Source organism: Prorops nasuta, unplaced genomic scaffold (assembly GCF_024137725.1).
Source record: "Prorops nasuta isolate Cenicafe-Biocafe unplaced genomic scaffold, Cenicafe_Pnas_1.2 PNAS00001, whole genome shotgun sequence".
In the NCBI taxonomy this organism is placed as follows: Eukaryota; Metazoa; Arthropoda; class Insecta; order Hymenoptera; family Bethylidae; genus Prorops; species Prorops nasuta.
The window spans coordinates 9,864,151-9,879,442 of record NW_027116798.1 but is presented as its reverse complement, the minus strand read 5'-3'; the positions used below and the strand labels follow the sequence as shown (position 1 = coordinate 9,879,442).

The window sequence follows — 15,292 nt, the reverse complement described above, 5'->3', positions numbered from 1 at the left end:
AACGATCTTATGCAGTGATCAGGAATATGAAAGAAATAATGACTCTGCTCACAAACTTATAGTTTATTTTGTAAAAAACTTGAGTATTTTGTATGGGCCAGATACTTTAACATTTAATGTGCATAATTTAATTCATATAGCAGCTGTCTCAAAACAATTAGGACCCTTAGATGCTTTTAGTGCTTTCCCTTTTAAAAATTATTTATTCCATTAACAAAAACTTTTGCGAAAATTTGATTTACCTCTGCAGCAAATTTGTAACAGACTGGATGAGCAATCTTCTGTAAATCCCACTAAAAAAGAGTATCATGGCCCAGTATTATTAAATCCTGTAAATAAAATTTTACCTTTCAATTTTTGTAATGCACTTAGTAAAATTAAATTTGCTTCATTCACTTTAAGTACAAAGTCATATAATAATTGTTGTTATATTAAAGAAAACGATATTATGAGCATTGTATGTATATCTTACATTGGCTACGATAATAGCATCCCAGTAATTATTGGCCAGAAGTTTAATACTCTTTCGAGTTTACCAAATTATCCTTGTAATTCAAGACTTTTAGATATATTTGTTGCTAAAGATTTGTCACGCTTGATAATGTAGCCAGTTTCGTCAATTGTTCGAGATTGGGAGGAGCAGAAAATGTTGCGAAGTAGATTCCGCATTTCTCTGTTATATCTCCCATCTCTATTGCACTCACAATAGACGGCTAGACCGACAGCGTCTAGTCGCTCTATCTGTCTCTCTCTCCGCGGCGCGCTTGCGCGTCTTCTGGCCCTGGCGCGTCGCGGCCGCGAAGCGACACTACTTGCGCGCTTGGCCACTAGGTGGCCAGCGCCCGCGGCAGCTCTCTCGCTGGCAAGATTAGTGTCGCGTAATTATATAGATGGGTCCTTGATAAGGACCCATCGCACCTCAGCCTTGCTCGACAGCCTGCCTAATCAGCAGCAACAGAAGCAGCTTTTCTCGCCTCCACGGCCCACTTTGACGCCTCCACGGCAGCGCCTCCACTTGGCCATCAAGAGCGCCTCCACCGGCGAACTCATTGGGAGCATACTTTGGTAAGTATCACCCACCACCCACTGCCTACCAAGAGGGGACTTCCCCTCTGCGGCACATTCCTCCCTCCTTAAGGGAGATTTCTCCGGGGACTGCCCGGGAGAAATTCAACCCTCTCCTTCCCCTCCACACTGCCTCCGAGGACTACCTCGGACCCAGTGTTCCGACCCCCAAGTCCAGGGCTCTCGACGAGTCGGGTAGTGGGAGGGGTAGAATTCACCCTAAGGGTTGGGGTGGCTCGGAGCCACTAGAGCTCTTGGAGAAGGCGGCCGAAGGGCAAGGGGACTTCCCCTTCCCTAAAACCACTTCTCCAACTTCGCTTCCTCCCGGGGCTGGGGATTTTACTAGGGAATACCCTAGGGAAATTGTCCAGTCCGGGAGCTTATAAGTCCGCGCTCCTTTCTGGGGAATTCTAGTCTCTGGGGTTCTTGGGAAACTTCGTTTACCGAAATTCCCTAGAATTTGACGACGACAAATTCCCTAGGAAGTCGATTATTTTAACTTAGCGGTTCTTTTGTAAAATTAGTGTAAATTTTTGTATATATATTTTATTTATTAAATAAAAACTCCTTTACCACATAACCTGGCTTTGAATACTTTATTTTAGAATAAGGCCTTCCTTTCTGACCACAGGTTCGGAGCCAACTTGAGGCACTGTTTCGCACAAATTTATGGTCCTTCGAGCCGGATTTCCGGCAAAAAACGTTCGAAGTGCATCAGTGTTTTTAAGTTGGAGATTCTGACTGGGTTAAGATTGTGGTTTGTTCTGGAATAGAGATTCAAGATGACTACGCCTAGCTCAGGGGAATTACTAGAAGCGATCAATTACGTGCCCATGATTCGGGATGAATTCGTTCGGTTGGTCGTTAACATTAAGAAACGTGGAGTACGCAACTTCACCCTCCCTTTCTTGGAGGATAGGCTTGCGGCCGTCGAGAAGTGGCTTAAGGTGTTGCATAAAACTCACGTTAAGATCACTACTCATACTAAACCGGCTGAATTAGCTAAAATGGATTACGTAACCGAAAGTTGGTATGAAGCGGCCCTTGATGCCCATAGTGACGCGGAAGAATACATCCTAGGACATTTAGATGAACTTCGCTCCAATCAGGTGATGCCAGCATCAGGTCCCACGGCGCCTTCAGGCGAAATAAACCACATTAGGCTTCCAATTATCGATTTGCCGAAGTTTTCCGGGGATTATTTAGAATGGAACAACTTTTATGAAACATTCAGTTCCATTGTTCATGAAAAGGCATATGTCTCCGGACGAGACAAGTTCCACTACCTAAAATCTTGCTTGCAAGGTGAAGCGGCTACGGTTATTAAATCTTTAGCGATCACCTCCGAGAACTATGAGATAGCATGGGACACTCTAGTAGCTAGGTATACTGACAGACGAATGATCACGGATACGTTCTTGGACCAGATCTCGCAAGTACCCACGCTTCGGGGTGACAATTTTAAAGTTCTCAAGGAAGTTAGGGACTCGGTCACGGTTGCGCTCAACGCCCTCAAAACCATGGGTTACGGCGTCGATCATTGGGATCCCATCATTGTTCATTCTCTGAAGAACAAACTGGATGACACCCTCCGCTTGGCCTGAAAGATGTATCTGGGAAGCAGCAAGGATTATCCCACCTTTCTTCAATTTTCGGAGTTTCTAACGCGTCACATTAACTCTTTGCAATCATTAGGTAACAAACCTAGAACTTCCAAAAAGGAATCGGGGAGATCCTTGAAGTCACACGCTACTAGCGTGAATAGTACCGGTTGCGCTCACTGTGGTAGTAACCATTTCTTGTATCAGTGCAAGGACTACCTTGCATTGACCCCTCAGGCACGTTCAAAGTTCGCATTTTCACAGAATCTTTGCATCAACTGTCTGAGGCCCGGGCATAGTTGCTCCAATTGCTCCTCTTCGTCACGATGCAGGAAATGTAGTAAAATGCATCATACTTTATTACATTTTGACAAATCTGGCACCGGGGGGAGCAAGGCACGGGGGTCTACCCCCGCGGTCAACTCCTTTTCCGAGCCAGAACCCTCTAGCTCGAATACTACAACACATCTTAGTGTTTCCGACACCCGATCAGTGCTTTTGGCCACTTTCTCTGCCAGAATCGACGCTCATGACGGTTCTCGTATTATAGTCCGCGGTTTAGTTGACACAGGCTCTGAAACTTCCTTTATTTCGGAAAATCTAGCTCAGCAGCTACGGGTATCACGAAAACGTGTCAACGCGACCATTCATGGCGTCTCTCTGAATTCGGCTCAAAACGTTCGCGCAGAGGTACAGATTACGCTTCATTCTCTATCACGACACGGTGTCTCGTTGGACGTAACTGCATTGATCTTACCCAGGATTACTCAGTATATGCCTCCGACTTATTCTCCGTCGTCCTTTCCAGCACTTAGCGAAATTGATCTGGCTGATAACTTCGCTTCAACCAGGGCTCCAATTGATGTGCTCATTGGTGCAGACTATCTTGCAGCATTGATGGAAGGCCCGTACATGCATTCTCCTGATCATACGTTGCTTGCTCAGCGGACTATTTTCGGGTGGATCGTTTCGGGGGTCGTACCCAAGGCTGGTCGCTCTCATTGTGTCACGGTGCATCATTGCTTTGAGGTAGAAAAAACTCTTCGCGACTTCTGGGAACTGGAAGAAGTTCCGGAAGTCAAACCCATGTCCACAGAGGACTCCCTCTGTGAACAACATTTTGTGAATACGGTATCACGCACCTCTTCAGGTCGTTTTGTCGTTGCTTTACCTTTTCGATCTGACATCGAGAAGCACAGCTTAGGTTCTTCCTCTCGGGTAGCAGAGAAAACCTTAAAACGAATACTTCGGCGATTGGAAACCTCTTCAGAACAAGCTGAAAGTTATTCTCACTTCTTACAGGAGTATCAAGTGTTAGGACATATGTCTCCTGTTCCTTTGAACTCTGATTTTCGCGTCTTTCTGCCTCATCATGCCGTTTTTAAGACCGAGAACCAGAAGACAAAGATTCGCGTTGTATTCAACGCATCTTCTAAAACCTCTACTGGCGTCTCGCTTAATGATACGCTATTCATTGGACCCAAACTCCAACAGGACATCACGCGGATCCTGATGAATTGGCGTTCCTTTCGTTATGTAGGCGTCACTGACATTGTTAAAATGTTCCGACAGATTCTTGTGCGTTTTGAGGACCGCAAGTATCAGAACATTCTATGGAAGTCTGATTCCGGTGAGCTTCAGGCCTTCGAACTCAACACGGTGACCTACGGTACTGGACCGGCACCGTTCCTATCTTCGCGAGTTTTGCGCGAATTAGCTTACACGGACGGAGCTAACTTCCCTCTCGCGCAGGATGTGCTTTTAAATTCTACTTATGTAGACGATATACTTTTTGGGGCCCATGACTTACAGCAACTTAGTTCGGTCAGGGAACAACTCATCGCTCTACTGGCAAAAGGGGGCTTCTCCTTAAGCAAATGGGCATTCAATCAACCGGGGTCTTCCCCGCTTGAACCTACCGAGCTGCATTCTTTCTTTGAGGATCCTGCTGGATCAAGTAAAGTCTTGGGCATATATTGGGATCACGGGGATGATAGCTTCCGCTTCCGTGTTTCTCCTTCACACATTAGTGTACTAACCAAACGCATCCTCTTATCAGAGAATGCTAAGATCTTCGATCCATTGGGATGGATTTCTCCAATAGTCATCACTCTAAAGCAGTTAATGCAATCCACCTGGTTGCTTAAACTCTCTTGGGACGAAGAAATTCCTGAGCCTATTCAGTCAAAATGGCTCAAGTGCTATGAGCATCTCCGAGACTTACAGACTTTACGGATTCCACGGTGGACCGGACAATCACTTACTACTGGAAAACGCGAATTAATTGGATTTTGTGACGCCTCAGAACTTGCGTACGGCGCAGTCGTTTATGAACGCCTCACTGATGAGGACGGTAACCTCTCGGTACATTTAGTGATGTCCAAAACAAAGGTCGCTCCGATCAAGACCACTTCAATCCCTCGTCTGGAGTTGGTCGCAGCTGCCCTTCTAGTCAAGTTATTGGTTCACGTCAAGGGAAGCTTGGTCGGGAGTTGTGATGCGATTCGTTGCTATTCGGATTCGCAAGTCGCTTTAGCCTGGATAGCAAAGCAACCTGTGCATTGGAAGACGTTTGTGGCTAATCGCGTTTCATATATCCAAACGCATTTATCGGAAGCCAGCTGGCATTATGTACCCACTAAGTTGAATCCTGCAGACTTGTGCTCAAGAGGAACCAGTGCTCAACAGTTATCAGAGGACTCACTTTGGTGGCATGGGCCTGCTTTTCTCCGTGAGCACACCGCAAATCCCGTTCAGGTCTTTGAAACCGCGGAAGAAAGTCGGAAGGTAGCGTTAACCGCTCAATTCAACACAACTGAGTGTTGGTTTTTTGATCAGTTTTCGTCTTGGTCTAAACTGGTCCGAGTTATGGCTTATGTTCTTCGATTTGTCCAGCGGACCAGGAAAACCGGCCAATGGGAGGACTTCCTCCTGTCTGCATCGGAAATTCGCAGTTCGATTGAAGCCTTGATAAAGGTTGTTCAACGAACACACTTCGCGAGCGAAATCTCGGCCTTGAATCATGGGTTACGTGTACCGTCGCGGTCAAAGCTTCTTTCCTTACACCCGGTCATTGATTCACAAGGAATTTTAAGAATAGGGGGGCGGCTTCGGAATGCCGAAATTTCTGAACACATGAAACACCCCATTATTCTTCCGGATTGCCACTTAACGACCATACTCATTAGGCAAACGCACCTAGATACACTTCACGGGGGGCTCCAACTAACTTTGTCCACGTTGCGACAAAGGTTTTGGGTCGTGAATGCGCGAAATCTAGTAAAATCATGCGTTCACAAATGCGTCACGTGTGTTCGCGAACGCGCTAAACTCGGTAACCAGCTTATGGGATCACTCCCTGCCGCTAGGGTTTCGCGAAGCTTCACTTTTGAACACACCGGAGTAGACTATGCTGGGCCTTTCTTAGTTAAATTGCATCACGGTCGTAACGCAAAATCCATGAAATGTTACGTGGCAGTGTTCGTATGTCTATCTACCCGTGCTGTTCACTTGGAACTCGTTTCTCGATTGGATACCGAGGCCTTCCTCGCTGCGCTGTCTCGATTCATTTCTCGTCGTGGAAAACCCGCCGTTATGTACTCCGACAACGGCCTTAATTTTCAAGGAGCGGACGCGGAACTAAAACGCGCCTACCGATGTGCCTTAGAAGCCGCCCGCGCTCAACCCACCGAGTCCAGCCGTGAAATCGAGTGGAAATTCATTCCGGTCGCTACTCCCCACTGGGGCGGTCTTTGGGAAAGTGCTGTAAAAAGTATGAAACACCACCTGAAGCGCTCCCTTGGAGTTTTCGTGCCTAATTTCGAGGAAATGACCACACTACTGACTAAGATTGAGGCCTGCCTAAATTCACGACCTATATCGCGGTTACATGATGATCCAGAGTCTTTGGACGTACTCACTCCGGGGCATTTCTTGTCAGGACGGGCGTTAAATTCCCCCCCTGAACTTTCCACCTTGGATTTACGCGAATCATCATTAAACCGTTGGCAAACCGTGAATCGAATCACCGAGACATTTTGGAAGAAATGGTCTTCCGAATACTTACATACTCTGCAGCATAGGTCGAAATGGCAAAATTCTAACTCGGAATTTGGTGAAGGAGATCTAGTTCTTGTTAAAGTACCTAACAATCCCCCGCGCATGTGGACCTTGGGGCGGATTCTCAAACTAGTTCCTGGAGTAGACGGGGTAGCTCGCGTAGCGATAGTTAAAACCGCGAGAAAAGAGATTCAACGGAGTCTCTCGCAACTCTGTAAACTCCCTTCTTAACCCTCGTTTTGGGTCGTATCAGGGTCTATCTTTACCCTGCTTTCCGGCATCCTGGGACTCTTCAGGTTGTCATCTTTCCTTTTCAAGCTTCCTGGGACTCTTCAGGTCGCTTAACTTTCTCCTTCTGGGTTTCCTGGGACTCTTCAGGTTACCACCTCCCCTCTCGGGCGTCCTGGGACTCTTCAGGTCGTCCTGGTTCCTGTTCCAAACCTTCGGAACACCTATGATTCCGCCATGTCTTTTCTTCCAAAACTCCAACAATACTTACTGAGTCTTCGTACTCATCATTTGCCTTTTTTGGTGCAGCGATATTTAGCATGGCGGATTATCCATGGGCCCACCTACTGGGAGTAGGATATGAGGACGAGGGGGACGACGTCCTAGAATTACATGCCCCCCGGGAGGAAAGTGAATTTCGGCGGCTGTTCAGCCATGTCCTCCCGGCGGGGCCAAATGAGGAGCCGGCACCGCCACCACCTCCAACCCCCGCAACAAGACCGCGGACGAGACGGCAGAGGCCCGTCATCGCCTCAAAGAAGAGCATTGCCTCGGCGAACTGGTCTGGGAAAGTCCTCGACGATCCCAGCGCCAGGGAGCTCGAGCGCAATGCTCAAAAAATCCGAGTCCGGGCATTCGGGCAGGAGATAGAGGTGCCCCTCTATACGGCCCTGAAGTTGCGCCGATGGAAGGCCTGGGCCCCGCAGGGCAAAATAACCCTGCGGTGGTCGCCGGCCTTGGAGCTTCATTCAGCGAAGCTCCATATGAAGCTGAAAAAATAGTCGTCTCGTCCTTATCTGTTTTTATACCTTTTATTTTTTTTGTTTTTTTTTTGTAAATAAAATTGTTTTAAACGGATTACACTCTTTCTTCCTTGTTTTGACGCCATCGCGTCAACGGGGGGAGTTTGTTCGAGATTGGGAGGAGCAGAAAATGTTGCGAAGTAGATTCCGCATTTCTCTGTTATATCTCCCATCTCTATTGCACTCACAATAGACGGCTAGACCGACAGCGTCTAGTCGCTCTATCTGTCTCTCTCTCCGCGGCGCGCTTGCGCGTCTTCTGGCCCTGGCGCGTCGCGGCCGCGAAGCGACACTACTTGCGCGCTTGGCCACTAGGTGGCCAGCGCCCGCGGCAGCTCTCTCGCTGGCAAGATTAGTGTCGCGTAATTATATAGATGGGTCCTTGATAAGGACCCATCGCACCTCAGCCTTGCTCGACAGCCTGCCTAATCAGCAGCAACAGAAGCAGCTTTTCTCGCCTCCACGGCCCACTTTGACGCCTCCACGGCAGCGCCTCCACTTGGCCATCAAGAGCGCCTCCACCGGCGAACTCATTGGGAGCATACTTTGGTAAGTATCACCCACCACCCACTGCCTACCAAGAGGGGACTTCCCCTCTGCGGCACATTCCTCCCTCCTTAAGGGAGATTTCTCCGGGGACTGCCCGGGAGAAATTCAACCCTCTCCTTCCCCTCCACACTGCCTCCGAGGACTACCTCGGACCCAGTGTTCCGACCCCCAAGTCCAGGGCTCTCGACGAGTCGGGTAGTGGGAGGGGTAGAATTCACCCTAAGGGTTGGGGTGGCTCGGAGCCACTAGAGCTCTTGGAGAAGGCGGCCGAAGGGCAAGGGGACTTCCCCTTCCCTAAAACCACTTCTCCAACTTCGCTTCCTCCCGGGGCTGGGGATTTTACTAGGGAATACCCTAGGGAAATTGTCCAGTCCGGGAGCTTATAAGTCCGCGCTCCTTTCTGGGGAACTCTAGTCTCTGGGGTTCTTGGGAAACTTCGTTTACCGAAATTCCCTAGAATTTGACGACGACAAATTCCCTAGGAAGTCGATTATTTTAACTTAGCGGTTCTTTTGTAAAATTAGTGTAAATTTTTGTATATATATTTTATTTATTAAATAAAAACTCCTTTACCACATAACCTGGCTTTGAATACTTTATTTTAGAATAAGGCCTTCCTTTCTGACCACAGGTTCGGAGCCAACTTGAGGCACTGTTTCGCACATCAATTAAACAAAAAGCTTTTCAAATAGACTTAACACAAAATTCTTATATAATTCTTCCTTTATTATCTCAGTAACTATTGATAAATATGCATAAATAAGCAGAGCGGCTGAGATCGAAACTTACTAAAATCTAAATAAAGCCGTGTTCCATTATTGCATGATTTGGAGTACTGAAAATATATAGTTTGTGAGACGTTAAATATAGGTTTTCAGTATTCGCAGTTAATAACAGGACACGGCTTAATTAAAGTGGTATAATACACTTAGCATTAACTACGTCACTAACAACCAGCAGCTTAAGTATTTACTTAAAGCACTATAGTTCATGTTACGGGGAATATACCACTCTAATTAAAGACTTTGGTATGGATTCGACCTGAGTCCTGAACGTTATGAATGTTGTGATTGTTGTGAAACTTGTGTCTCCACAAATAGTTCTGATTTTTACTAATTGACTCTTAAGTTACATCATTTTATAATAATGATGCTATGATTATTAGAATATAGCTGACAGCAGTAGCTGATACAAACTTTTCATATAATGTTTTCTTATAACAACTATATTTTAATTATCACTATACTGAGTATTACTGTTTAAATATAATAGCTAATTGCTTATTGAATTAAGTTAATTAAATTGTATATGTTCGAGATCGGGGGAGCGGAAAATGTTGAGAAATAGATTCCGCATTGTTCCGCTATGTCTCCCTTTCTCTCTTGCGCTCACAGTAGACGGCTAGACCGACAGCGTCTAGCCGTTCTATCTGTCCTTCTCTTTCCGCGGCGCGCTTGCGCGTCTTCTGGCCCTGGCGCGTCGCGGCCGCGACGCGACACTACTTGCGCACTTGGCCACTAGGTGGCCAGCGCCCGCTGCAGCTCTCTCGCTGGCAAGATTAGTGTCGCGTAATTACTTAGATGGGTCCTTGATAAGGACCCATCGCACCCCCAAATTGGCTCGAGAGCTGCCTAACCAGCAGCAAACGCAGCAACTTTTGACGCCTCAACGGCAGCGCCTCCACCGGCGAACTCTACTGGTGAATCACTTTGGTAAGTATCACCAACCACCCACCGCCTACCAAGAGGGGACTTCCCCTCTGCGGCAATCTCCTCCCTCCTAAGGGAGATTTCTCCGGGAACTTCCCGGGAGGAATTAAACCCTCTCCTTCCCCTCCATACTGCCTCCGAAGACTACCTTGGACCCAGTGTTCCGACCCTCAATCCAGGGCTCTCGAAAGAGTCGGGTAGTGGGAGGGGTAGACTCACCCTAGGGGTTGGGGTGGCTCGGAGCCACTAGAGCTCATGGAGAAGGCGGCTGAGGGGTAAGGGGACTTCCCCTTCCCTAAAACCACTTCTCCACATCCGCTTCCTCCCGAGGCTGGGGATTTTACTGGGGAGTACCCCAGGGAAAATTGTGCAGTCCGGGAGTTTTAAGTTCGCGTTCCTTTCAGGGGAATTTTAGTCTCTAGGGTTCTTGGGAATCTTCGTCAACCGAAATATCCTAGCATTTGACGACAACAAATTCCCTAGGAAGTCTACAATTAAGTATAGCGGTTTTTTTGTGTTACGTGTGAGCTAAGTTTTTATGTAGCGAGCACTGGTTGATTGATGCTAACACGTAATGCCAAAAGAAAATTAGTTTTTCTACCAATTTTAATTATTGATATGGGATCGTGTCACAGAGTCCTATACAGGTCTTTAAAAGTAGTCCGCATTACATCTAATAATATTCTGAATTATCTAAAATACATACAATATATTTATATTCGATATTTATTAAAATATTACAGATCTCAATTATGTAAGGAACAATTTCTTTACCAGTCCAATTGTTATCACATCCAGTTGTTTGGGGTATACAGTATGTGTACTGATTCGTGATCAATTATTAATACAATACATCCACTAATATATATATATATATTCACTAGTCTGTTCTATAAATGTAACATTCCCTCACTCTGATCATTCTACTAGTTAATTATACCTCCAAAAGTATATGGAAAGTTACTGGAAATATTTACCACCTTGTTAACTCGAAATTGGATATTTCAGGGAAAATCCCACAACCTTTATGTTAAATAACCAATTTCGAGTATTTCAGGGCTCATATGCATCATAAATCTTTTATATTTAATAATTTGCTTTGACTAGTAGTTGTTCAATTAATTCAATGATTTGATATGATTTTCCACAATGATAAGGAGAGGAACAATCTATTTTATATTGGATTTGGGTTAACGCTGACTGATTGGCCCATTCATTCACTCCATGTTTATCATCTTTCAATTTTAACTCAATGTACAAAGTTAATTGAACTAGTTTTCTTTTATTTATTCAATATAAGGATGGGTATTTTAGGGAAAATCCCATAGTTTTTATATTAAATATCCATCTCCCATACCTTGACTCATGAATACTAGTTACGCAGTCCTTTAAAACTCACAAGAGCTTAGGGAAATTCCCACAACCTTTATGTTAGCTCTTGCAAGTCAGATTCCAACTATATAACATAAATGAAATATGCACCGAATATTGTAATGGAATGAGCTCACCAGATATCCAAATATAAGGTTCTTCCATGAAGATGAAATGAAAATTTCCTTGTCGATGAGCTATCTTAAACAAAATGCAATGGAATGGGTTAATCCTTATTCTATTCCTCTTCTCTGGGATAACAGCTTTTATAATAGTCGTCTTAATTCAGATTAGTAATAAGTTCATCCGTCTAACACTCTGTAATCAAATTTTCTGCTCCGCAGTCTAATATAACTAAATATATACTTTTATAGAATCTGTGGAGGAAACAGTATTAATATAATTTTATATTATATACGTATTTTATACAAATATTCTCAGCTTGAGAATATTTAATGAAAATTAAATAAAAGTATTTTTTTTTAATTTTCATTAATATGTGAGAGATAACTCAACAAAGAAAAGATTGATTTTTACAAAAATTAATTAAATAAATATATCTTTAAGTAGAATATACCAATCATTAGTTAGTAAATTCAAGTATTTGAAATAAGAACCAATTAAATTTATCAATGATGGAATTGGATAAGGAAATACCGACAATTATGACGCCTTTTTTCATCTACAGCGTGTCTTCGGGAGCACGTGCTGAAAAAGCCGGTTTAGGATTTAATAACCTAAATCTTCGCCAATTTCGCCAATTTTCCTTCACAGATTCACGGAAGAATATATTGAGTCCCTTGTGATATCACTATTACACAATTTTTCGCTCGCTTATAGCTAAAACGCTTTCTTAACTATTCTTACGGACTATGCCTACGCACCTCGCGACTGTTCAGACAGGAGTGGGGACTCGCCGGCCGGCTAGTTGAGATAGACTCGTTACTAGGGCGCGTTTGCAAATTATCTAGCTAGGGCCCGTTGGGTGTGTTCAGAAATTAACTTTATGTTGAATTTATTATAAATGAATTCAGAAACCGTAATACACGTCTGCTTAGGGATAATCCCACAACCTTTACGTTAGCATCCGTGCAACACAGCTCTTCACAACATGCTTAGGGCAGTTTTTATACATATATATTTATATATAAAGAAAAATAATACCAAAAGAAAAAAATTTATTTTACGATAGTGACGCTGGTACGTCACATTTGTATATATTTTTGTAAATTTTATATAAATATTATTTATTGAATTTATCTCCTTTTCCCGTTAAACTGTGTTTTGACAATTTTATTTCAAGAACAAAAAGCCTTCCCTTCTGACCACAGGTTCGGAGCCGACTTGGGACATTGTTTCGCACAAATTTTTGATCCTTCGAGCCGGATTTCCGGCAAAAAACGTTCGAAGTGCATCAGTGTTCCTGAGTGGGTGTTCCGGGCTGTGTTTAGGTTTTGGTTTTGTTCTGGAATAAAGTTTCAAAATGGCTAGCTCAGGGGAATTATTAGAAGCAATCAATTACGTGCCCATGATTCGGGATGAATTCGTTCGGTTGGTCGTTAACACCAAGAAGCGTGGAGTCAACAACTTCACCCTTCCCTTCTTGGAGGATAGGCTTACCGCCGTAGAAAAGTGGCTTAAGGTGTTGCATAAAACTCACGTTAAGATCACTACTCACACTAAACCGGCCGAATTAGCTAAAATGGAGTACGTGACGGAAAACTGGTATCAAGCAGCCCTTGATGCCCACAGTGACGCTGAAGAATTTATGCTGGGACATCTAGATGAATTTCCATCCAGTGGTGCAATGTCGGCATCAGGTCCCACTGCGCCTCCAGGGGAAATAAACCACATTAGGCTTCCAGTTATCGATTTACCGAAGTTTTCCGGTGATTACTTAGAATGCAATAACTTTTATGAAACGTTCAGTTCCATTGTTCACAACCAAGTATACGTCTCCGGGCGGGACAAGTTCCATTACCTAAAATCCTGTTTGCAAGGAGAAGCGGCAACAGTGATTAAATCTTTAGCGATTACCTCCGAGAATTATGAGATAGCATGGGGGTAAGGGCCCATTTGTTCCAAAATTTGTGTACAATGCGTTTGTCTCTCTACATAACTTTGTGAATATGGCGACCTGTCAAAACACTGGTACACTCCGGGAATTATATTCTGTCCAACTTATAACCAAATGTTTTAAAAGGTCGTACTTCAATAGCGGTCAACACTTTTCCACATCCCGCTGGTTACCTGGTCTAGCACCGAGTCCTGAGGGTCTCGAGCAATAAACTGGGAACAATCGAAGAACCCTATAATATACCTGATACTCTAATCACTAATCTAAAATTACTATTTTTGTACTTTTAATCAAACAGGTTTGAAATTATTATGAATACATTGCTTGTATTTTTAACATGAAAATGAATCCAAAAATGACGTTATTCGGACTATTATTTCTATATTAGTTATATCTTACATCTCCCATTTTATTAAAACCTGTTAAAAATCAAATTTATTTTATTCCAATATGTCTATAAATAATCCAAATAAGCATTAATTAACCCGTAGCAGAATCATACTAAAAAAATTGAAATTTTTAATTTTATGAGATGATTAACCTTTTTCTTTTTGAAGATTGTATTTAAAAATATTTACATTTATTTATCAATTATATCTTAAACTAAAATTTATATTTGTTACTTTTTTAATAATATGTTTATGTCCTTTCCAATATTTTGGAGATTTATTTTAACTTAACGCATAACGAAGATATATAGTAAAATTGAATTTTTATTAGAATTTATAGATAATAAAGTAGCAGCTTCAAGGTATAACTAAAAGAAATAATTGTTCGATTAATGTCGTATTTGGACTCATTTTCATGTTAAAAAGACAAGCAATGTATTCGTAATAATTTCACATATGTTTGATTAAAAATACAAAAATAGTAATTTTAGATTAGTGATTAGAGTATCAGGTATATTAGGGTTCTTCGATTGTTCCCAGTTTATTGCTCGGGACCCTCAGGACTCGGTGCTAGACCAGGTAACCAGCGGGATGTGGAAAAGTGTTGACCGCTATTGAAGTACGACCTTTTAAAACATTTGGTTATAAGTTGGACAAAATATATTTCCCGGAGTGTACCAGTGTTTTGACAGGTCGCCATATTCACAAAGTTATGTAGAGAGATACACGCATTGTACTAAAATTTTGGAACAAATGGGCCCCTACCAGCATGGGACACTCTAGTAGCTAGGTATACTGACAAACGGATGATCACGGATACGTTCTTAGATCAGATTTCTCAAATACCAACGTTACGGGGAGACAACTTTAAGGTTCTGAAAGAAGTTAGGGACTCTGTCACGGTTGCTCTCAACGCCCTCAAAACTATGGGTTACGGCGTCGATCATTGGGATCCCATCATTGTTCATTTGCTAAAGAACAAATTGGATGACACCCTTCGCTTGGCCTGGGAGATGTATTTGGGAAACAGCAAAGATTATCCCACTTTCCTTCAATTTTCTGAGTTTTTAACGCGTTACATTAACTCATTGCAATCCTTAGGTAACAAACCTAAGACTTCCAAAAAGGAATCTGGGATATCCTTGAAGTCACACGCTACGAGTGTGAATAGTACTGGTTGTGCCCACTGCGGTAGTAACCATTTCTTGTATCAGTGCAATGACTACCTTGCATTGACCCCTCAGGCTCGTTCGAAGTTCGCATTCTCACAGAACCTCTGCATCAACTGCCTGAGACCCGGACACAGTTGCTCCAATTGTTCATCCTCGTCACGATGCAGGAAATGTAGTAAATTGCATCATACTCTACTGCATTTTGACAAATCTGGAACCAGGGGAAGCAAGGCACGGGGGACTACCCCCGCAGTCAACTCCGCTTCCGA

At 43.6% G+C, this 15,292-nt stretch overlaps 1 protein-coding gene across 1 annotated transcript; it reads left to right on the top strand.

Annotated features, from left to right (window-relative positions):
- Positions 1–12,868: 12,868 nt before the first annotated feature.
- Positions 12,869–13,673, top strand: LOC136785761 (uncharacterized). Its single transcript, XM_066747015.1, has 2 exons — positions 12,869–13,449; positions 13,589–13,673. Exons 1-2 carry the CDS (start codon positions 12,869–12,871, stop codon positions 13,671–13,673), a joined length of 666 nt encoding a protein of 221 aa, XP_066603112.1.
- The last annotated feature ends 1,619 nt before the right edge of the window (positions 13,674–15,292 follow it).